This window comes from Alosa alosa, chromosome 20 (assembly GCF_017589495.1).
Source record: "Alosa alosa isolate M-15738 ecotype Scorff River chromosome 20, AALO_Geno_1.1, whole genome shotgun sequence".
Lineage (NCBI taxonomy): Eukaryota > Metazoa > Chordata > Actinopteri > Clupeiformes > Clupeidae > Alosa > Alosa alosa.
Genome location: NC_063208.1, coordinates 164,713 through 187,184, shown reverse-complemented (window position 1 = coordinate 187,184; position 22,472 = coordinate 164,713). Strand labels below are relative to the sequence as shown.

At 43.5% G+C, this 22,472-nt stretch overlaps 2 protein-coding genes across 4 annotated transcripts in view; one reads left to right on the top strand and one right to left on the bottom strand.

Moving 5' to 3' along the window:
• The window catches only part of ngly1 (N-glycanase 1), a 20,399-nt gene extending 17,739 nt beyond the window's left edge, over nucleotides 1–2,660 (bottom strand). The window contains 4 exon segments of the mRNA XM_048228909.1: nucleotides 714–876; nucleotides 1,306–1,587; nucleotides 2,094–2,208; nucleotides 2,522–2,660. Coding sequence (XP_048084866.1) covers nucleotides 714–876; nucleotides 1,306–1,587; nucleotides 2,094–2,208; nucleotides 2,522–2,619 — 658 coding nt within the window. The 5' untranslated portion in view covers nucleotides 2,620–2,660.
• Nucleotides 2,165–22,472, top strand: oxsm (3-oxoacyl-ACP synthase, mitochondrial). 3 transcript variants are annotated; one of them, XM_048228912.1, is made up of 3 exons: nucleotides 2,165–2,228; nucleotides 6,824–7,864; nucleotides 21,532–22,472. In XM_048228912.1, the coding sequence occupies exons 2-3, from the start codon at nucleotides 6,873–6,875 to the stop codon at nucleotides 21,932–21,934; spliced, it is 1,395 nt and encodes a 464-aa protein (XP_048084869.1). In that variant the 5' UTR covers nucleotides 2,165–2,228; nucleotides 6,824–6,872; the 3' UTR covers nucleotides 21,935–22,472. The 3 variants fall into 3 exon arrangements, with proteins under 3 accessions (XP_048084869.1, XP_048084867.1, XP_048084868.1); XM_048228910.1 differs by lacking the exon at nucleotides 2,165–2,228 and adding an exon at nucleotides 2,895–2,995; XM_048228911.1 differs by lacking the exon at nucleotides 2,165–2,228 and adding an exon at nucleotides 5,703–5,773.

Here is a 22,472-nt window from a genome sequence, read left to right as displayed (position 1 = left end):
ACGACAGCCCCACTGACCACATGACAGCCCCACTGACCACATAATAATAATAATAATAATAATAATAATAATAATAACACCTTGGACTTATATAGCGTTGTCATGGTACCCAAGGTCGCTTTACAACACATGGATGGGGGGACCTCACTAGTAACCACCACCAATGTGTAGCACCCACCTGGGTGATGCACGGCAGCCATTATGCACCAGAACGCTCACCACACACTAGCTTAAGGTGGAGAGTGAGGGAGTGAATGAGCCAATTACAGTGGGGGATGATTAGGGGGCCAGATTGAATGAGCCAGGTTGGGAATTTAGCCAGGACACCGGGGAACCCCCTACTCTTTACGATAAGTGCCATGGAATCTTTAATGACCACAGTGAGTCAGGACCTCGGTTTAACGTCTCATCCGAAGGACGGCATCTCCTACAGTGCAGTGCCCCCGTCACAGCACTGGGGCATTGGGATCGATCTTTTTTGGCCAGAGGGAAGAGTGCCACCTACTGGCCACCCACCAACACCACTTCCAGCAGCAACCTAGTTTTCCAAGGAGGTCTCCCATCCATGTACTAACCAGGCCCACACCTGCTTAGCTTCAGTAATTCAGCTAAGACAAGGTATTCATTGGTCTGGCTGCTGGCTATGACATCACATGACAGCCCCCACTGACCAAATGACAGCCCCCACTGACCACAAGACAGCCCCCACTAACCTGTGTCTGCTAGCTGCGCCTGCTGCAGGCGGTGCTGGGCTCTGGAGCGGAGCTGAGTGTGCGGGATGCAGCGGAGGGCCTTCTGCTGCAGCGCCGCGTTCTCGTACACCAGCACATGCTGGAAGTTGGACTGCAGCGTCCGGAAAAACGCCATACTGCTTGCCTGACGGAGAAAAACATGGAGGACAAACATTCAGACATGCCGTTCAGAGACAAACATAGATTAGATATGAGGAAGAACCAGTTTCTCTCTTACTCTGATTCACACACACACACACACACACAAACACACTCTGTTTTTGGTTGAAGGAAAAACTAAAATGACAGAATGATAGAAGGGGTATTTTGGCCACTTGCCAAAATAAATATGCTCAGACATCAAGAATCTAGAAAGAGACTGGTTATTACCAACACCACTGATGCTAGAAAGAGACTGGTTATAACCAACGCCACTGAATCACACCTTTCTGAACAGGAAGTGAATCACTTCCAACTCAAAACAAACTATTGAAGTCTGCCCTGCTGAGTCACAACAGAGAGAGTTAATCTCTCTCTCTCACACATACACACACACACACACACACACACTCACAGCGGGAGGCTGCTGGGAGGAGCTCTGCACCGAGGAGGCGGCAGCTACGGGAGGTGGAGGCTGGGACAAGGCAGGGGCAGCAGGGGCGGCGGGAGCCCTGACGGACATCTGCCCTGCGGCTCTTCCTGCTGGTGCAACTACTGCCCCCATCTGCCCTGCGGCTCTTCCTGCTGGTGCCACTACTGCCCCCATCCTCTGGCTCCGCTCAGCGGCGATGATCTCCCTCACACTCCGTAACTGCTGGACAGACGCGGTCTCAGGGAAGATCAGGTGGGTCTCCGCCTAGAGAGAAGGAGAGAGAGAGAGAGAGAGAGAGAGAGAGAGAGATGGACATGCAAGGAATGAGCTAGTGGTCTGAGCTAGTGGTCGATGCTTCATCCAGACACATACCAAGAGACAGAGAAATGGCAGAAAACAAGAGGTAGCTGTGCTCCCAGCTTTTGTGTGAACAAAACAAATGACCAAACAGTCTTGAGTTAATAAATTACATGCTTAAAGAGGACTCAAACCCTCTTTAAAAGCACCAAACAGTATTGAGTTTATGCTTAAATGAGGACTCAAACCGTCTTTAATTACACAGTCATTTTACATTTGGAACAGTTAGCCTCCTGATACGTATGTCCATAACACCAGGTGTTACACCCACCATAACACCAGGTGGTACACCCACCAAGCTACTACACGTGTTTTACACATGTGTCAACATTACTTGAGCAAACATTTCACAGAGAGCGGACTCTGCTAAGGACATGGTTGAGAATGAGGACATGCAACTCGCCACTGCCTACCTCTTCGAAACCCATCTCAAAGAGACATTCCACGGCTCCACGAACAGGAAGAAGTCTGGTGGAGAATGTTGGATTGCCGATTCGGATTGATTTGTATTTATCTTCATCTGGGTTCCTACAAAAGAGTTTTCAATAGTATGTAGCCTAATCTTTCAAAACAGTCAAATGTGCATTAACATCACCAAACACCATCAGAGACATTTAAGATTTTGAAGCAACATTTCCGACGTCTCTACAAATCAGTTAATATCCTTTGCAAAACAGCTGGTGAAGTCTGCTGAATTCGTAGAAAGATGACACTGCATTAAATTGCTAGTACACCAGAGGTAACTAATGTCAGCTAGCTGGATGGTTTGCATGCTAGCTAACCGCCCTCTACTCAGCGATCCACCGTGTAGCAGAAATGTATGTGGCACAATCTAAGTTACCTAAGGATGTTGTCTGCGTACGTAAGCAATATCTTCGAAACATCTAGAAAGACTTCGTTGGGGTTTTCGCAGAGTGCACTAACTCCTGCCCCTGCCATAATCCTCGGTCGTCGCCACAAGAAGCGCTCCGGCTAGACTGCCTGACTGCCGTTTGTACATTGAACTTAGTAGTTGTCCGTGTCGTGCCTGAAACAGGCTGCATCATATATTTTGAAGTACCGTAACTTTATAATCTATAGACTTTAATTAAAATGAGTTAAAACACTTAACAATAAATATCTTAATATATATTTTTAAAGAATTATAATTATTTAATGAAAATTAATAGTATTTTACAGGTGGCAGATTTATGGGTTTCTAAGCGGTCGTGCTGTGTCACATGGTCCTTGCAAAGTGTTTCATGTTGTCAAATAATCTGTTGAACTACCAACTACACGTATTTTGAAGTGTAGATGCTGCTATTTATATCCTCAGGTATGTTTTTCAGACAGTTAGACAGTTTTTTTCGTTAACTGATTCTGTGTGTTTGGTGACAAAATGTGTTATATGAAATGCCATCGCTTTGGCTAAATGGACTGTAGAGCAAGTTAATTTGCCTTGGCGAGATCCAGGGTAAAGGGTAGCATAAAATAGTGATTCTCACAGTGCTTTCGCATCTGCTTCAAGTTCAGCTTCAGGCTTTCAGTAATTATTTCCAAATGCATGTAGTATATTTTGGGGGCAGCCTTGGCCTACTGGTTAGCGCTTCGGACATAACCGGAGGGTTGCCGGTGTTGCACCAAATCCTGTGACCTGTCGAAATTTGTGACTCTAGAGGGCGCTCTATGAATTTAATGAGTTGGACTGACACATTGACAAAGCACTTACGCAAATAACGTAAGATCATAGAGGTGTAAAATATGGACCGGGCAAATAAATCCTCTACTATACTGAAACTTCAATGCAGATGCATCTACTGAAATGCAAACGCACAGTAAACGCTATATAGTCTGTAGTTCATCAACAAACAACCTACCGGTTAAAACGGAAAATGATAGCGAGAAAGTAGCTCGCATAGCCTAAACAGATAGACTCACTCAACACGCAGTAGGCTAGGCTACGTCAGCAAGATCGGTCAGCCTATTTTATAAATGGTGAAGACACATAAGTGCTTTTGTGGTTAAGCGCTTGAAACGGTCATTTATTTTCATAATGTGTCAACTCAAGGTGTTTCTGGGTACAACTACAAAATATGGAGTCCTGTGTGCTCGTGCAATGTCATTTTTTTTGTTGTAATAAAAATAATATAAATTGTGTTTAAGATAAATCTGCTGTTGTTATTGGGGAAAATGTCATAGGCTACTTATAAAACATAAATCGGGGAGGGCCTTGTTTTGCAGCAAAGTTTGTTATCATCTGTGTGGTGATTTTTTTATGTAGGCTAGCCTAAGAATTTCTATGCCACTATTTTGATAGCATACTGTCAAATTATGTTTCCCCACTGGAACTTCTGCAGAAATGGACTCATCAGCAACACACAAAACCATCTCAGGTGAATTCTCTGAATGTCCCATGTTTAACAAAACAGCTTCCATCACTCCAGTGAACTTCAGCAGGACAGGTCACATATTTTGATAGGCTTATTGCCTACTGTCATATTTTTGTCATGCACGCCATGCAATAGGCCACCTGTTCACAGGAGTGATGGAAGCTGCTAAACATGGGACATTCAGAGAAGTCACCTGAGATGGTTTTGTGTGTATATGAGCCTATTTCTGCAGAGTTCCAGTGGGGAAACATAATTTGACAGTCTATAAAAAATAGTGACCGATGTTTTGTTTTATTACTTTATTATTACATACAAAAATCACAATACAGATGACAACAAACTTGATATCTGAAAGCTGTTGGCTAAAATAAGGTTAATGAATAGCTGCAATTTTCACAATAACAACAGAATATTTATCGTAAACATACCATTTCTATGGAAGTAGGCCTATGCATTTTCATTCAAAACAACCAAAACATTATTTTTGGAAGAATGACATTGCGCGACCACACAGCATATGTTGTAGTTCTACCCACAAAACAACCTTGAAATACATTCATAAAATAAATGACAGTTTCAAGCTCCAACCACACATGTCAACAAATTGTGTTTGTTTTTGTTATTTACTAGGCTACATATGCATTGTAATACCAAACCCCAGTGAAATGAAAGATGCCATCCCAATGACTTTTACAACGAGGTGTGACAAGGTGGAGCACTGTCTTAACCATTTAAATAGGCTATGTGACCCATCTAAATGAAGTAGCATAGCCTACTGCATGTTGAGTGAGTCCGTCTGTTTACTGGGGTGGTGAGAGATATTTGGAGTGATTTTCTGCGAATCATTTAGCCTATGGGCTACTGTAGACTACTTTTGGAAAATTGTGACCTTCCGTTTTAACCGGTAGGTTGTTTGTTGATGAACTATTAGACTAGCCTTACGTTTATACCTACTGTGCGTTTGAATGTCAGTAAAGTAGCCTAGTTCGTTTCTTTAATAGACCGTTCATGTTTGGACCATGATCTTACGTTATTTGCGTAAGTGCTTTGTCAATGTGTCAGTCCAACTCATTAAATTCATAGAGCGCCCTCTAGAGTCACAAATTTCGACAGGTCACAGGATTTGGTGCAACACCGGTTCGAACTCCGACCAGTAGGCATGGCTTAAGTGCCCTTGAGCAAGGCACCTAACCCCTCACTGCTCCCCGAGCGCCGCTGTTGTTGCAGGCAGCTCACTGCGCCGGGATTAGTGTGTGCTTCACCTCACTGTGTGCTTAGTGTGTTTCACTAATTCACGGATTGGGATAAATGCAGAGACCAAATTTCCCCTCACGGGATCAAAAAAGTATATATACTTATACTTACTATACTTATATGCATGTCTAAGCAATAATTCATATGCAGTGACAAAGAAATGATTTTGATATAATTCATTGTTTTTACAAATACACTACCCCGTGTCTATGTAACGGATGTCAGCTAGCTTAGCTGTGCTTGTGGAACGTTGGTAAACCTCATTCCCCGACGCCTCAAGAGTGCTGCTGTCATGCGAGCCAGTAACCTGGGCTATTTAATTGGCTCAATTGTTAGCGCGCTCGCCTCCCGATCCGAGGTGCTGCTGTTCGCGGGTTTGAGTCCGGGCGTGTGCAGGGCTGAATCGCGCAGGTTCAACACAACGCAGGTTACATCTACAAGACAATGGGATGGAGCATCACCTGTCACATGTCAGTCAACAGAACATACAGTACTGTGTAGGCTTAGCCAATAAGACTAACCCACAATAACAATGATAGCCTACATGGAAACATTATCAACTTAAAGCGGTTGGAGGGGACTTAGCCAAAATGTTGAATGTTTAAAACTCTCATGCCCCTCCCCCATTTTTGGATTTTTGCAAAACAAATAACAGGCTCTAGGTATAGGAAGTGTGGGTTTTTTTCTAAAACCGGCTGATTTATGTCGGAGCATAGTGTCGGTTTCAGTGAATATGATCAAAAAAATCTTGCCAACTGCAGCTTTAACTAGCCGTCTCAGGGCTCTTAACTAACTTTAGAAGTTATTCTCTACACGGCACATCTCTACTCTTGACATCACTTCCTGGACTCGTCTGTTGGTCTCTGAAAGATCTAACCCCTACTGCTGCCTTAGACCTCTGAAGTTCGCCTACAAAAAAGCTGCTATCTTTGAGATCCGATATCTTGTGATTTTTCCTATGGGAAAATAACATGGGGATTTTGAATTATCGCACCTGTTATCTATCCTGCCTGCACGTCACATTTCAACTGTGAAGAATGCTATTAAAATTGTCTCCTTAATTCCAAATAGAGACACCGTTGACCAAGTAGATTCCAGTGTAGTTAAGAGCAGGTAAAAACTTGAGGCTGGCTTGCGGAAGAATAGTTCTTTATTCTGGATGTAACAACAGAGTTCTGGTAGCTCTATTGTACGCACAGCACAGCACAGTGTTGCAAAGTGAAGCCTAGGTAATGAACTGAAGCAAAGAACTAGGAAACTCCTGGCTAATTATAATACCAGAATATACATTCACGTCTGGGGTCAAATTGGAGGGGGGGAAACGGGTAGTGACATGGCCTTATTCAATTAAGATGTCTCTTGTTGGGGAACAATTAGTTAGGTACACCATTTGCTATTGTAAGGTGACAACATTCTGTCTTCTACAATAAATGTCCTGTCCCCGCAGTTTCTGTATTAAACAAATAACCAAAAGAATACATACAGAAAACCACTAAAATCTAACAACTGTGTGTCTGTAGGTGATCAACTATGAATGTGAAGTGATCCAAACAGAGACGAAGTTAGAAGATGTCTGTCAGGTGTTGGCAGAAGGTTCTGCTGAAACCTCTGCATGGCAGGCTGCCCTTGGTCACCAGGTGCAGCTGGAGAGCAAGCGCAGGCCTCAGACACTACGGGTCTCCCGGCCGCATGCGGCCACACAGGAGGGTGGTCATCACTGGCATTGGTCTGGTCTCTCCCCTGGGCATGGGCACCGCTCTGCCCTGGCAGCGCCTGATAAGTGGCGAGAGTGGCATCATCGCCCTAGATGCAGAGGAGTACAAGACGGTGCCCTGCAGAGTGGCTGCCCGTGTGCCAAGAGGAGATGGCGAGGGGGCGTTTCAGGAGGAGCGCTACGCCAGCCGCAGCGACATCAACAGCATGTCCCCGGCGACGGTCATGGCCATCGCAGCGGCGCAGCTGGCCCTGGAGGATTGTGGGTGGTATCCCATCAGCCTCGAGGAGCAGCTGAGTACGGGGGTTGCCGTGGGGATGGGTATGGTGTCTCTGGAGGAGATTGCGCGCACCGCCGCCACCTTCCAGTCGCGCGGCTACAACAGGGTCAGTCCCTTCTTCGTGCCGCGCATCCTGGTCAACATGGCCGCCGGGCACATCAGCATCAAGCACAAGCTGAGGGGACCCAACCACGCCGTGTCCACTGCCTGCACGACCGGTGCACACGCCATCGGCGACGCCTCGCGCTTTATCGCCCACGGAGACGCCACGGCGATGGTCGCCGGGGGAGCGGAGGCGTGTGTGGGGCCACTGGCGCTGGCTGGGTTCGCCCGGGCACGTGCCCTCAGTACCAGCTGGAACGAGACCCCGCGGCTGGCATCGCGGCCCTTCCATCCGGAGCGCGAGGGCTTTGTGATGGGCGAGGGCGCCGCCGTCATGGTGCTGGAGGAGCACGAGAGGGCCGTGGCCCGGGGAGCGCGCATCTACGCCGAGGTGCTGGGATACGGCCTCTCCGGCGACGCCAGCCACATCACCGCGCCCACGGCCGATGGAGACGGAGCACTGAGGTAACGCACGGCAACCGAGAGCACCCGTAGTTACACAATGACCACAGTTACTCACAACTGATGCACTCCGCATTCAGCAGGTTGAGTCATTTGTTGTTCTTGTGTACGCACACATAAGATTTACACAGGGATTTCACAGGTTGAATCATTTGTTGTTCTTGTGTACGCACACATAAGATTTACACAGGGATTTCACAGGAGGTCAAAGTCAATAGCTTGTAAATCGGTGCTTACCAGGGTCTAAATTTCATTGCGGGTATTGCGCATAATTCGTTCAAGTCCCTCAACTTTAGCCACCATAATGCGAGAAATTCCCGCATACACTTGTCTGATGACGTTAATCTAATCATGAAGTGGCGTGAATGCGGTGCTATTGACCGGACGAATCAACTACCGAGTTGAATTGAACATAGCCTCATGCAGACACAGACACACACGCACAGAGAGAGAGAGAGAGAACCACTTTGAACTTACGCAAATAGGCTACGCAACCATGGCAAACTTTTACATCTGGAAAGAGCTCCTTGGTAACTATCCTGCTAGCTCAGGTCACGTCTGCCAGTAATGCTCACTAAAATCATTAGTGAACATTGCAAAACACTTGATCCCAGAAAGATTGTCTTCGACTTGTTAGTTTTTTGAGCATTTATTTTATCTAATGACATATAAGACATAATGAATTGCATCCACCTATCCTTACGCTCTATGCGCAACTTTTATTCACTAGCCAAAACCCGTCAGGCTGAAGGCTAATTACTCTCACGTATTTTTAAAGTGACAGGCACTCAATTCACTCAACCTACACATCACCAATGTGCACTCAATTAGACCAAAACACCACATTAAAGATATGCCTAAGTGTAGTTTAAAAATCAATATGAAGCATTCAAATTACTAAATATGTTTAGCTACTAGTAATTACTAGTAAAACTAGAATGTAATGCCAGAGGAATTACAATAGTGGATGGGAAGCTGCTAAAGTGCCAGATGAATTACAATAGTGGATGGAACGCTGCTAAAGTGCCAGAGGAGTTGCAATAGTGGATGGAAAGCTGCTAAAGTGCCAGAGGAGTTGCAATAGTGGATGGAGCTAAAGTGCCAGAGAGTTGCAATAGTGGATGGAAAGCTGCTAAAGTGCCAGAGGAGTTGCAATAGTGGATGGAAGCTGCTAAAGTGCCAGAGGAGTTGCAATAGTGGATGGAACGCTGCTAAAGTGCCAGAGGAGTTGCAATAGTGGATGGAAAGCTGCTAAAGTTGGTGGGGAAATTCCTGGAAAAAAAACATTAAATCACTTAATCTTTGAGTTCATACAAACCCTGCACTACCAAAAGACCTTGTCGTCAAAGGCGTTCTTGAGATATAACACTCAAGGTGTTTTTCACCTTGACATTTGACCTTTGACCTCCAACATCAATTCACTTCATCTTTGAATCCATACAAATACTCATACCAAAATTCAGGCATGTAAGGCATTCTTCTTGAGTCCATACAAACACTTGCCAAATTTGAAGCACATGCGTCAAACCGTTCTGGAGATATAATGCGCAAAGCATGAGATATGGCTGTGACTTTTATTTTGACACACGGGAAACACTTAAACAGGATGTGTAGTTTTAGGGAGCACCAGATTGTATGCATTAGAAGCTGAGACAGTTGATTTCACAGGTGACACCTGTGCCAGTGTTCTAATTAGCCCGGGAACTACTCTGGGAGCTTAACGAGTGCAGCTGGCTTTAGGCCATTATGACATCACAGCCTTTGAAGTCTAAGGGGGGAAAATGAGCTTTTTAACATTTTTAATCCCCTATTTCTCAAAAAGTATAAACTTTTTTAAAAATCTGAAAAAATAACTCTTGCCCCACTCCAGACCTTCACAACGGTTATTTCAACAAGTCTGTACGTTAAGCGGTCAGAGTCGCATTAATTCTTGAAAAGGTAAAAAGAAAAGGTTATAATAATAATAAGAAGAAGAAGAAGAAGAAGAAGAAGCCAGGAGATTTCAAGATGGTGGATTCCATCCACTATAATAATATACATTAACTAAGTGGATTCCATCCACTATAATAATATACATTAACTAAGTGCACTCTCAGTTCAGTTCACTTTATTGTCCCAAAGGGAAACTTGTCTCGCAGTCAGGTACATAAATAGCACAAGATACACAAAGACACAAGATGGGGTAAAAGACACAGATAATATAACACAAGATGGGGTAAAAGACACAAGATGGGGTAAAAGACACAAGATGGGGTAAAAGACACAGATAATATAACACAAGATGGGGTAAAAGACACAAGATGGGGTAAAAGACACAAGATGGGGTAAAAGACACAGATAATATAACACAAGATGGGGTAAAAGACACAAGATGGGGTAAAAGACACAAGATGGGGTAAAAGACACAGATAATATAACACAAGATGGGGTAAAAGACACAAGATGGGGTAAAAGACACAAGATGGGGTTAAAAGACACAAGATGGGGTAAAAGACACAAGATGGGGTAAAAGACACAAGATGGGGTTAAAGACACAAGATGGGGTAAAAGACACAAGATGGGGTAAAAGACACAGATAATATAACACAAGATGGGGTAAAAGACACAAGATGGGGTAATATAACACAAGATGGGGTAAAAGACACAAGATGGGGTAAAAGACACAAGATGGGGTAAAAGACACAAGATGGGGTAAAAGACACAAGATAATAAAAAAGACACAAGATGGGGGACACAGATAATATAAACAAGATAAAAAGACACAAGATGGGGTAATATAACACAAGATGGGGTAAAAGACACAAGATGGGGTAAAAGACACAAGATGGGGTAAAAGACACAAGATGGGGTAAAAGACACAGATAATATAACACAAGATGGGGTAATATAACACAAGATGGGGTAATATAACACAAGATGGGGTAAAAGACACAAGATGGGGTAAAAGACACAAGATGGGGTTAAAGACACAAGATGGGGTAAAAGACACAAGATGGGGTAAAAGACACAAGATGGGGTAAAAGACACAGATAATATAACACAAGATGGGGTAAAAGACACAAGATGGGGTAAAAGACACAAGATGGGGTTAAAGACACAAGATGGGGTAAAAGACACAGATAATATAACACAAGATGGGGTAAAAGACACAAGATGGGGTAAAAGACACAAGATGGGGTAAAAGACACAAGATGGGGTTAAAGACACAAGATGGGGTAAAAGACACAGATAATATAACACAAGATGGGGTAAAAGACACAAGATGGGGTAAAAGACACAAGATGGGGTAAAAGACACAAGATGGGGTTAAAGACACAAGATGGGGTAAAAGACACAGATAATATAACACAAGATGGGGTAAAAGACACAGATAATATAACACAAGATGGGGTAAAAGACACAGATAATATAACACAAGATGGGGTAAAAGACACAGGTTAATATCAGTTAAGAAGGTTAAGAAAGAAAATAAGAAAGAAAGAAGCTGTCTTATCAGTCTGCGTTCCTGACAGATGCTCATCCTCTATATGAATTTAAAAAGATACGAAATAGAAACATATCACATAAGCCACCATTTTCAGTGTGTGTTTGAAGGGCTCTCAAGTGTCACGCATTGAGCGTGACAGTCACTCATTTCAGTCTTTTGTCACGCTCTCCCGCCACACATTGTATTTCTCACGCAGAAAAACTATTTATATATTTAATATGCTGCGGCAGCGCCCAAAATGTTCTTTGATTTCTCAAGTGCTTTTAACACCATCCAGCCCCTCAGATTGGGAGACAAGCTCTTGCAGATGGGTGTGGACGCTCACCTGGTAACCTGGATTACAGATTACCTGACCGAGCGACCACAGTTCGTCAGACTGAAGAACTGTCTCTCTGACACTGTGAACTGCAGCACCGGAGCGCCACAGGGAACTGTGCTCTCTCCAGTCCTGTTCACCCTGTACACATCTGACTTCTGCTACAACACCGAGTCATGCCACAGTTTTCTGATGATACTGCAATTGTGGGGTGTATCAGGAACGAGCAGGAGGAGGAGTACAGGAGCCTGGTGGAGGACTTTGTGCAATGGTGCAAACTCAATCATCTTCAACTTAACACTTCAAAGACCAAGGAGATGGTGGTGGATTTCCGCAGGTCTAAGCCCACTCTGCTACCATTCCACATTGATGGGGTCAATGTGGAGGTGGTTAGCACCTACAAGTATCCACCTGGACAATAAACTGGACTGGTCAGCCAACACTGATGCACTCTACAAGAAAGGGCAGAGCAGGCTGTACTTCCTGAGGAGGCTGCGGTCCTTCAATGTGTGCAGTAAGCTCCTCAGGATGTTCTACCAGTCTATTGTTGCCAGCGTCCTCTTCTATGCAGTAGTATGTTGGGGATGAAGCACAAGGAAGAAGGATGCGGGGCGAATTGACAGGCTGGTAAGGAAAGCTGGCTCTGTAGTGGGAGCTGAACTGGAGTGCATCACTTCACTATCTGACAAAAGGACCCTGAACAAACTGATCAACATCTTGGACAATGAGTGTCACCCACTCCACAGCACTATTGTTAAGCAGAAGAGCCTGATCAGCTGGAGACTTCGCTCACTGCCTTGCACAACTGACAGACTGAGAAAGTCATTTGTCCCCAGTGCCATTGAACTGTTCAATGCCTCACTTAAGGGAAGAGGAGAGATAGACTTCTCTGCATAGTCTGTCTGCCTCTTCACCCCCTTCATGTTTGGTACTGTCTGTCCACTAGCCACTTGTACCACTGTCTTTATGCCTCACTGTTTGCGTGCTATATTAGCACATTAGCACATATGCATGCCACCCCCCTCCATGCCACAGCCGAACTGTGGCCACACTTTTATACATTATCTTAAATAGTTAAATACATAGATATATAGACTTTACTTTACTTTATTTCTGCATTGTTGCACTTACTCATTCGCACTATCACCATTGCACTACCACCATGACACTCATTCACACAGAGCACCTTAGAGCACCTTACCATACCTTCCTATGCACAGAGAATCACAGGCTCAGTCCCTGCCTCAGTCATTACAAGCGCCTCTGATTGATTAATCACCACTAAGTGGATACTATTTTTAGAATTGATTTAGATTAAGTGTTAGTTAGTATAATTTGCATTTTTGTAATTTGTATTTTGTAATTTTTATATTTTTATATATTGTATTAAGTGTATTATAATTTGTATTTTAGTATATTTAGCATATTCTTTATCTTCTACTGTCCTTATTGCTTAGTTGTGTTATTATATTATATACTTTAATTACTCTTTCTGCTGTTAAAGAATGTGTTTGTGTTGTATGTATGCTGCTGAGACCTTGAATTTCCCCTGGGGATCAATAAAGTATCTATCTATCTATCTATCTATCTAAAATGTCTCTGGCCGCGCCGCTCTCACTATGGAACCGGCAGGAACTCCCCTGGAGTTGAGCCTGCCACTTATCAGCCAATCAAAAATAACGAGAGGTGCTACACAATAGCCAATCAGAAAATAACTGTATTGTATATGGGTAAGATTTAACGCAACAACCAATGAAAAACGCGTATCCTGGAATTGTTGAACGTGAACCTGTTACCTACTTCTTCCAAGTTTCGTTCACCTTGGAGCTTCGAGCATCAGTTCATGGTTTCAGCACAGAGTAAGTCATCTTTTAATGTTACAACAAATCCACAACTTGTTTGACACAAACAATGACAATGTGACTGCTGCTATAGAGAATGTTTCCCAGATGATTAGCATCAGTTGTTCATGACTGTCTGTAACTTAGCCAACAGTTTCACAGCCTGTTCATTGACAACACTTGCTCAGAACAAGTAGCCTATGCCTAGTCATACTTTCGTTCACACGATGACTGACATATTGTCACATTCTAAACATCTCTCTCTCCAAATAGGCTTAATCATTTTATTAGCACTAAACAAATTAAAGTGTATTGCATAGCCTATTGTTATAGGTCACTTTTAAAATCACGTCATATTATATAATTATATCCTGGTTGTGGATGCATTAATCATTGCATCTGTATTCAAAAATGTTGGGTAAAAAACAATTAAGCATCCTCTCATTCACCCTGAGAGGAAAGCCCCCTGAAAGGTCCAGGTTAGTGGATGCTCAGAGGTGGGGAAAAGGCCCATTATTGAATTGTCAGTGCCATGTGTCAAATCATTTCTTTTGCAGATCTGAGCAATTATAAATTATACTTTTGCCCCATTTTGACTTAGGAGGGCATTGCTCCTACATACTTTAGACAATAATCAAACGTCTGCTCTCTTTTGGAAAGCTGAGACACTGTTGGAAAACAATTAGAAATATAGCCGCAAGCGGCAATGGCAGGCCCGAGCACCTGCGGTCCGCAACCCATGACATGTCGGAATCCAACAAAGCACCGACGTGGTGCATTTGTGAAATGTACATATTTGATGCGTGTGCTATTTGTTTTTGTATTTTATTTTCTGCCACATGTACTTGCTTGGTCAGGTGGGGGCGCAATGCAAGGCAGGCCCATTGGGTGTCATCATAATCATAATATATATTAACCTGAGAAATTTCAGACCATTAATTTTAAGCAAAGAACATTTCTGATACACTTTTTGGTTGGCCAGATGGTGGCGCTATGTTAGACATGGAAATTAGACATGTGAATATCATCACAATAATGATATCCAAATTTTGTGTAAACTTTCAGATCAATCACATTGTCCATTTCTGGCACATTTCCTGCTTGACCAGGTGGTGGCGCTATGCCAGGCAGGCCCATTGGGTGTCTGGATATCATCATAATCATAACATCTATTAACCTGAGAAGTTTCAGACCATTTATTCAAAGCATAGAGCATTTCTGGCACATTTCTGGCTTGGCCAGATGGTGGCGCTATGCTAGGCCTGTGAATTATGCATGTGAATATCATCACAATAATGATATCCAATATTTTATAAAGTTTCAGATCAATCACTTAAGGCATTGTCCATATCTGGCACATTTCCTGCTTGGCCAGGTGGTGGCGCTATGCCAGGCAGGCCCATTGGGTGTCTGGATATCATCATAATCATGATATCTATTAACCTGAGAAGTTTCAGACCATTCATTCAATGCACTGTGATTTATGACACATTTCCTCTTTATGTGGTGAGATATTAAAATCATATCAAATATATAACATATCAAAAATCCCTTCACAATTTAATATCAGCGACATCTTGGCATAATGTTTGCCAAATTTCACATGAATCTGACAAACCGTCTAGGAGCAGTATGTTAAAATTGATCATGTGACATCAGTGTAATTGTCATTCTTTCTGTTGCCAGTTGGTGGCGCTATGCCAAACATGCATTATGGGCATGTGAATATTATCATTAACATGGTCTTCAATGACCTGTGAAATATAAAACATTTCAAGCCATGCATGGTAAGTTATGACACATAAACAATAAATGTGGAAGGGTATTAAAATTAATAATTTCGCCATTTCGGCAAATTACAACATATCAAAAAAAAGCTTCACAATTTATAATCAGTAACAGCTCGGCGTCATGTATACCAACTTTGACATGAATCGGATCAACCGCCTAGGAGGAGTATGCGTTAAAATTGATCATGTCCAACGCACAAAATCTCAATTACCTCACTTCCTGTGGGCGTGGCTAATGGCATGTTAATACAAAAGTTGTTTGTTTTGGGGAGTTACATACACCCACCAAATTTGGTGTGTGTTTCTAAAACTATATGCCAACCACAAGTCACAGTGACATAAGGGGGCGCTATGGAGTTCCTGGGCCAATCCCAGTGCCAAGGTTTTTCTCCTGTGTATTCACGGTACCTCTTGACGTGTTACACCACCTCCTTGGGACAGATTATCCGTTCGCATGGCTTCTCATACCACTGCTATGCAGACGACACACAGCTCTATCTGTCCTTTCCACCTGATGACCCCTTGGTTTCAGCACGGATCTCGGATTGCCTCTCAGACATAGCTACATGGATGAAGGCACACCACCTCCAGCTGAACCTCTCAAAGACTGAACTGCTGGTCCTCCCAGCTAAACCTACCATACATCACGACATCAACATCAAACTGGACTCCCTGTCTGTTTCACCTACCAGGACTGCAAGAAATCTAGGAGTTGTCCTCGACAACCAACTAAACTTCTCAGATCATGTTGCCTCAGTCGCCCGGTCATGCCGTTTCACACTCTACAACATACGGAAAATCAGGACTTACTTGACTCAAGATGCTACCCAACTTCTGGTTCAGGCAATAGTCATCTCACCGACTCGACTACTGCAATGCCCCTCCTGACAGGTCTCCCAGCCTGCGCAGTGAAACCACTTCAGATGATCCAGAACGCGGCGGGCGCCTGGTCTACAACCAACCCAAAAGGGCACATGTTACCCGCTGCTCATCCAGCTACACTGGCTACCTATGGCGCCCGTGATCAAATTCAAGGCTCTAACGCTTGCCTACAAAATAGTCTCGGTTCTGCTCCCACCTACTTGAATGCCCTCATACAGACATACTCTACCTCCAGACCGCCACGCTCCTCAGATCTAACGATGTCTCAGCTCTACCACCGATGCGCTCAAGCCAATCCAAACTTTTCTCATCTGTTGTTCCTCGTTGGTGGAACACACTGCCAGCTCCTACAAGGGCAGAGACATCCTTCTCCATTTTCAGAAAACTCCTGAAGACCCAGCTCTTTAGAGAACATCTCCTCTCATAGCAACACTTACAACAAGTCTTACTGATCCTAGCACTCACCAGGCGTCTCAAACTGACAAGTAACTGTTAAAAACAACTCACTGATGCACTTGTTCTTACTGTACTCTAATGTTTTTAAATGGTCCTCTAATGTTTTTAAATTGTCCTAAAATTGTTGAGAACTGCTCTAAAACTTAAACTGTTTACTATGTTGTTTGTCGCTTTGGCTAAAAAGCGTCAGCCAAATGTAATGTAATGTAAATGTAATGTAATGTAATGTAATGTGTGTGCCAAATTTCATTCGTTTTCACCGATGGGAAGCACCTCTTCTAGCATCACAATTCATCACATTTTAGTCCGCACAAAATCCCAAATACCTCACTTCCTGTTGGGCGAGGCTAATGCATTGTACATACGAAAGTTGTTCATCTTGGGGAGATACACACACCTACCAAATTTGGTGTGTCTAGCTGAAAGTATGTGCCAACCACTGGATCAATCACCTAAGGGGGCGCTACTGAGTCCCTGGGCCACGTCCGGGGCCAAGCCTTTATGCCTGTGTAGCCATTGTGATACCAGATGTGTGTGCGAAATTCCAAGACTTTTCATCCATGCTAACCACCTCAAAAATAGCAAAAAGGTGAACTAATAATAATAATAATAATAATAATAATAATAATAATAATAATAATCCTTTCAAAAACAATAGGGCCTTGCGCCCTTTGGTGCTCGGGCCCTAATAACTGTGTGATGTACTGTCACAAAGTTACAAAGGCTAGATTATTCTTTTATTTTTCTACCGGATAACAAGCATCTTTGAACTGACCACATTTCAGTCCTCTAGGTCTTGACTTGATTTGACTTGAGTCCTAGCACTAGGTCTTGTCATGCTGTGTGCAAAAGTAGATCAATATAGAATGACAACATGAACACTTTATACCATTATTTGCCAAGGTATGCTCATGCATTTGGTAAAATATGAAAACTCCCCATAGGACTTTGGGTTATCCAAAATGCATACTGGCAATCAAATGCTTAGTGCATATGAACCCCACATAAGCATAATCTTGGCCTCAAATGAAAGGTAATACTCTGCTTGCTCTGCTTCATGCTTGCATTTGGATTGTAGGCTACTTCAGGTTCTGATATGACTACAGTAAATATGGAATAATTACAAAAAATACAAATCTTTACAATTTCTATTTCAATTCAATTGGTGTGTATAAGACGGGCTATATTTCTGCACAACTAATATTGGATCAACTGGTAACTGACCTGGGGCTGTATGCTAGCTGGTGATGCTAGTTGCACGTGTAAATCCTCACACCCCTAACCTTAAGAACGCTTCTAACCGCTGAGTTGGAAGCCTGGGCTTTTAGCTCAGTGGTTAGAGCGCTCGACTCCCATGCCAGTGTGTGTTGACCTGGCGGCGGGGGGGGATTGTCGACGGGGAATGTCACTCTTGCCTGTCCTCAAAACTTGAGAGCCCTGTGTTTGTGTGTGTGGTGAGAGTCAAGCAGAATCTACACTGTAGGGTGGCCACTGTTATGAATGATCCCACTACTATATATTTAATATTACTGATGACGTCAAGGTGGTGGGGGCCCCCAAATCAAATACATTTTTAAGAAAGTATCGAAGAAGTATCGAAATCGCAATTCTTGACATGGTATCAGAATCGACCACCCCCAATTGTGTAAATTCCCCCCCATTTTTAAAAAAATATTTTTAAGCAATGCTTACCCTAAAGTCTCACTAGCTACAAGACAAAGCAACAGGCTGCCATTCATTTTCAATGGGAGTGGCTGTTTCACAGCGGCAAGTGGTTGCTATGCCGCTAGCATATACATTTGACTGAGGCCTTTATGCAAAGCAACCAAAGTGTCATGATACTGCAAGTGCTATTTTACTGTCATATGGATCGGTGCATCCTTAGATTACCCAGGGCTGTAGGGTGCGACCAACATGCCAAGTCAAGTCAAGTCGGCTTTATTGTCAATTTCTTTACATGCACTGGTCATACAAAGAATTGAAATTTCGTTTCTTACTTTCCCATGCAGACATAGACATACTTTAGACATAGACATAGCCATAGACAATAAAAAATAAAAATATACAGACATACCACATACAGACATTAAAGTGCGAGACTGAAATATAGAACATATATCAAAATATAGAAATATAGAACATATATCAAAATATAGAAATATAGAACATATATCTAAAAAATAGAGGTAGTTGTGTTGTATATTTACATAGCCCTAGCGTAACCTTCTGACAGAGTAGTAGTAGCAGCAGCATTGTGGCAGAGTGATAAATAACATTGATAACATTTACATGAAGTTTAAACTTGTGCTTGTATGTACTGTATATTTACATTGATATGCAGTCATTTCAAGTATGTCAGGCTTGATATGAAGCAGCAACACGTTAGACTGCGCAGTCACAGTGCAGTTCCACAGGGCGGTCCTGGGGGGGTGTTGGGGTTTAGGGTAGACAGGATCATAGGTTCCTGGCTGGCTGGTGGGTGGGGGGGCTGTCAGTGATGGGAGAGTGGGTAGAGTGTTCAGCATCCTGATTGCCTGGTGGATGAAGCTACTTGCAAGTCTGGTGGTGCGGGAGCGGAGGCTCCTGTACCTCTTTCCAGAGGGCAGGAGGCTGAACAGTTTGTGTGCAGGGTGGGTTGTGTCCTTGACAATCATTAGTGCTTTGCGGGTGAGGCGGGTGGTGTAAATGCGACCAAAATACCGGAAATAAACGACCAAAAGTATTCCTGGGTCGCACCTAATGTCTTAAGAGGGTGAGCGCCTAGGCTTCCCTCGCATCTGCTGTCTCCACAAACTAAGCATTTGCTCTCCTTTGACTAGTATTGCACGGTGAACCAATACTACAAAAGTATCACAATATCCTGAATTTAGAAACGTCACTATACCTAACTTTATTAATTACTTACTTATTACTTAGCACAGTAACAAATAATAGTAGGCTAGTGTTACGTTGATTTGCTGACTTGTACCTCTCAAGTTTGTGTTGCTAACCTACCTAGGCTATGGAATGTAGTTCATTTAGGCCTACTGTTAGGTTTAATGACATTTCCGAAATAAGCTAAACAAACTTTTACATCTTGAGAGTTCCTTCTAGGTAACTATCCCGTTAGCTCATGCAGTCATTTAGGCTATTATATGTAGTTAGTGCTCACCAAAATCTTAGAAATTAACTTTGCAAGACACTTATCTGTTCTATGATCCGAGAAAGATTTTCTTCGACTTGTACGTTTTTTTAACATTTATTTAATCTAATGACATGGCAAACAAAAAGCATTGCATCCATATATCCTTGGACTAAGCGAGACTATGTGTGTGTGTGTGTGTGTGTGTGTATGTATGTGAGACTATGTGTGTATGTTTGTGTATGTGTGTTTCATTTGTGTGTGTAGACCAGAGCCCGTTTACGGAGAGCCGGATCACTCCCTATTAACTCCATTGTACCTGCAATCTGTTGCAGTTCCGCTAGGGGCGATCACGAATAAGTCCAAAAACAATAGGGGTCTATGGAGCTAGACGGCTAAATTTGTCTCCTTCACCTGGTTGTCGTTGAAAAATCAAAGATTTGATTGTGGTTTCTGCAAGCTCAATATGGATTATAGGTCAAACGTTGAATGAACAAGTACTTACGTTCTTTTGATTTCTTACAGGTTAGGTCGTTGTTGCCCACAACACACTAGCTTTCTGCTAATGAATGACGTCATTGACGCATTTGAAAGGCTTTTTAGAACAAATAAGTGACTCAAAAAATATAATTCTCAGCTGTGTGTATTGTCTCTGCCCCCTCTTTCAAATGCATCATTCAAATTTCTGTTCAAAAAATTATATCCCGAGAAAAGTGGATTTTGAGGGGTACAGCTCCATAGACCTCCATTCATTCTGCACTTATTCGTGAGCGCCCTCACGTGGAACCAGAACAGGAACTGCAACCAGTTGAGAAACCGGAAGTTTCCTGGCGGTTCTCCCCTTATTAGACATTCTCTGGTGAGACTGTGTGTGTGTGTGTGTGTGTGTGTGTGTTTAATGTGTGTGTGTGTGTATATATAATATGTGTGTGTGTTTATTTAATCTAATGACATAGCAAACATAAAGAATTGCATCCATATATCCTTGGACTACGCACGACTATTTTCCTCTAGCCTAAAACCGTGACAATGAAAGCTAATTACTTTCACGTTCTTCTTAAATTGACAGGCACTCAATTATACCTGCACACCACCACTGTATTGACATTCAAGACAAGTGTAATAGTTTAAAAATGTTTAGCTATTAGTAATTATGTAGATCATAAAACTACTATAAATTATTAACATGATATATAAAGTTTATGAATTACAAAATATGAAATAGAAACATATGACAAGCCATCATTTCCGTGTGTGGAGGGTCAAGCAGAGACTGATGTGACACACAGTATTCAGTATAACTGATGGCATCAAGGTGGTGGAGGCCCCAGATCAATTGTGGCGTTAAAGGTTGCACCTGTGGTGGGTGCACCTAAATAAAAAACAGTTAGTCTCACCATGGCAACCAATGCTAACAGCTAGTCTGGAGCCCTGATACTGTATATGTCTCCAGGTGTAACCATGGTAACCATGCCTGTGTTGTCTCCAGGTGTAACCATGCCTGTGTTCTCCAGTGTAACCATGGTAACCCTGCCTGTGTTGTCTCCAGTGTAGCCATGGTAACCATGCATGTGTTGTCTCCAGTGTAACTATGGTAATCATGCCCGTGTTGTCTCCAGTGTAACCATGCCTGTGTTGTCTCCAGTGTAGCCATTGTAACCATGCCTGTGTTGTCTCCAGGTGAAACCATGCCTGTGTTGTCTCCAGTGTAACCGTGGATGCCATGCCTGTGTTGTCTCCAGGGTAACCATGGTAACCATGCCTGTGTTGTCTCCAGGTGTATGTCGGCAGCAGCCCGGGATGCAGGCGTGGACATCTCCGAGGTGACCTACATTAACGCCCACGCCACCTCCACACCACTAGGGGATGCTGCTGAGAATGCAGCCATTAAGAGGCTGTTTGGGCCGCACGTGGCAGCGCTGGCTGTGTCCTCCACCAAGGGCGCCACTGGGCACCTGTTGGGCGCGGCGGGGGCTCTGGAGGCCGCCTTCACTGCGCTGGCGTGCCACCACGCTACCCTGCCCCCCACGCTCAACCTGGACCGCACCGAGCCCGAGTTTGACCTGAACTACGTGCCCTGCACCGCACAGCCCTGGAGCACCGAGAGCCGCAGGGTCGCCCTGACCAACTCGTTCGGCTTCGGGGGCACCAACGCCTCCCTCTGCCTCGCCAGCGTCTGAAGGTGACCACACGCAGAGCGACTTCCTGAGCTTTGTGTCCGGGCAGAGTTACTGTTCACATGTTGGTTCAGGCTCTTTCCCATAGATACATGGCAACACATGTTCATCTGGGGGACTTCAGTCGTTAGTGGGCAACTTATGGGGCAGTCGTCTAATCAGAACTCATGGAATTAAGCATGTGATTGGCTGATTGCTCAAGATGCCGTGTGTGTCATCACCATGAGGGGCCTGAGGGGTCAGAGGTCACCTCGTCTAAAGGGTCAGGACATACAGAGGAGGCTCAGCGTGCTTATTACTGTTATAGCGCTGTTGGACAGGAACTGTTGGTGTGAGGGATTTGAAAGGTTGTATGAATAGTGGTGTGATAACCTCTCAGTGATTTGTTTTTGTGTTTTGTGTTTATTTGTTTCCTTGTTTGTATTGGAATTTTCAGAATAATAACAAGAATGATTTATTTTATTTATAAAGCCCTTCATTCAAAGGAAGGTCTCAAAGGATGAGCTGCAAGCTGTTGCTGAATAAATAATAATAAAAACAA

Bases quoted from the DNA above. Each gene is read 5' to 3' on its own strand.
- oxsm (XM_048228912.1), top strand. From the start codon at position 6,873: ATGTCTGTCAGGTGTTGGCAGAAGGTTCTGCTGAAACCTCTGCATGGC. The intron at 7,865-21,531 runs GTAACGCACGGC...TGTTGTCTCCAG, and splicing joins GATGGAGACGGAGCACTGAG to GTGTATGTCGGCAGCAGCCC.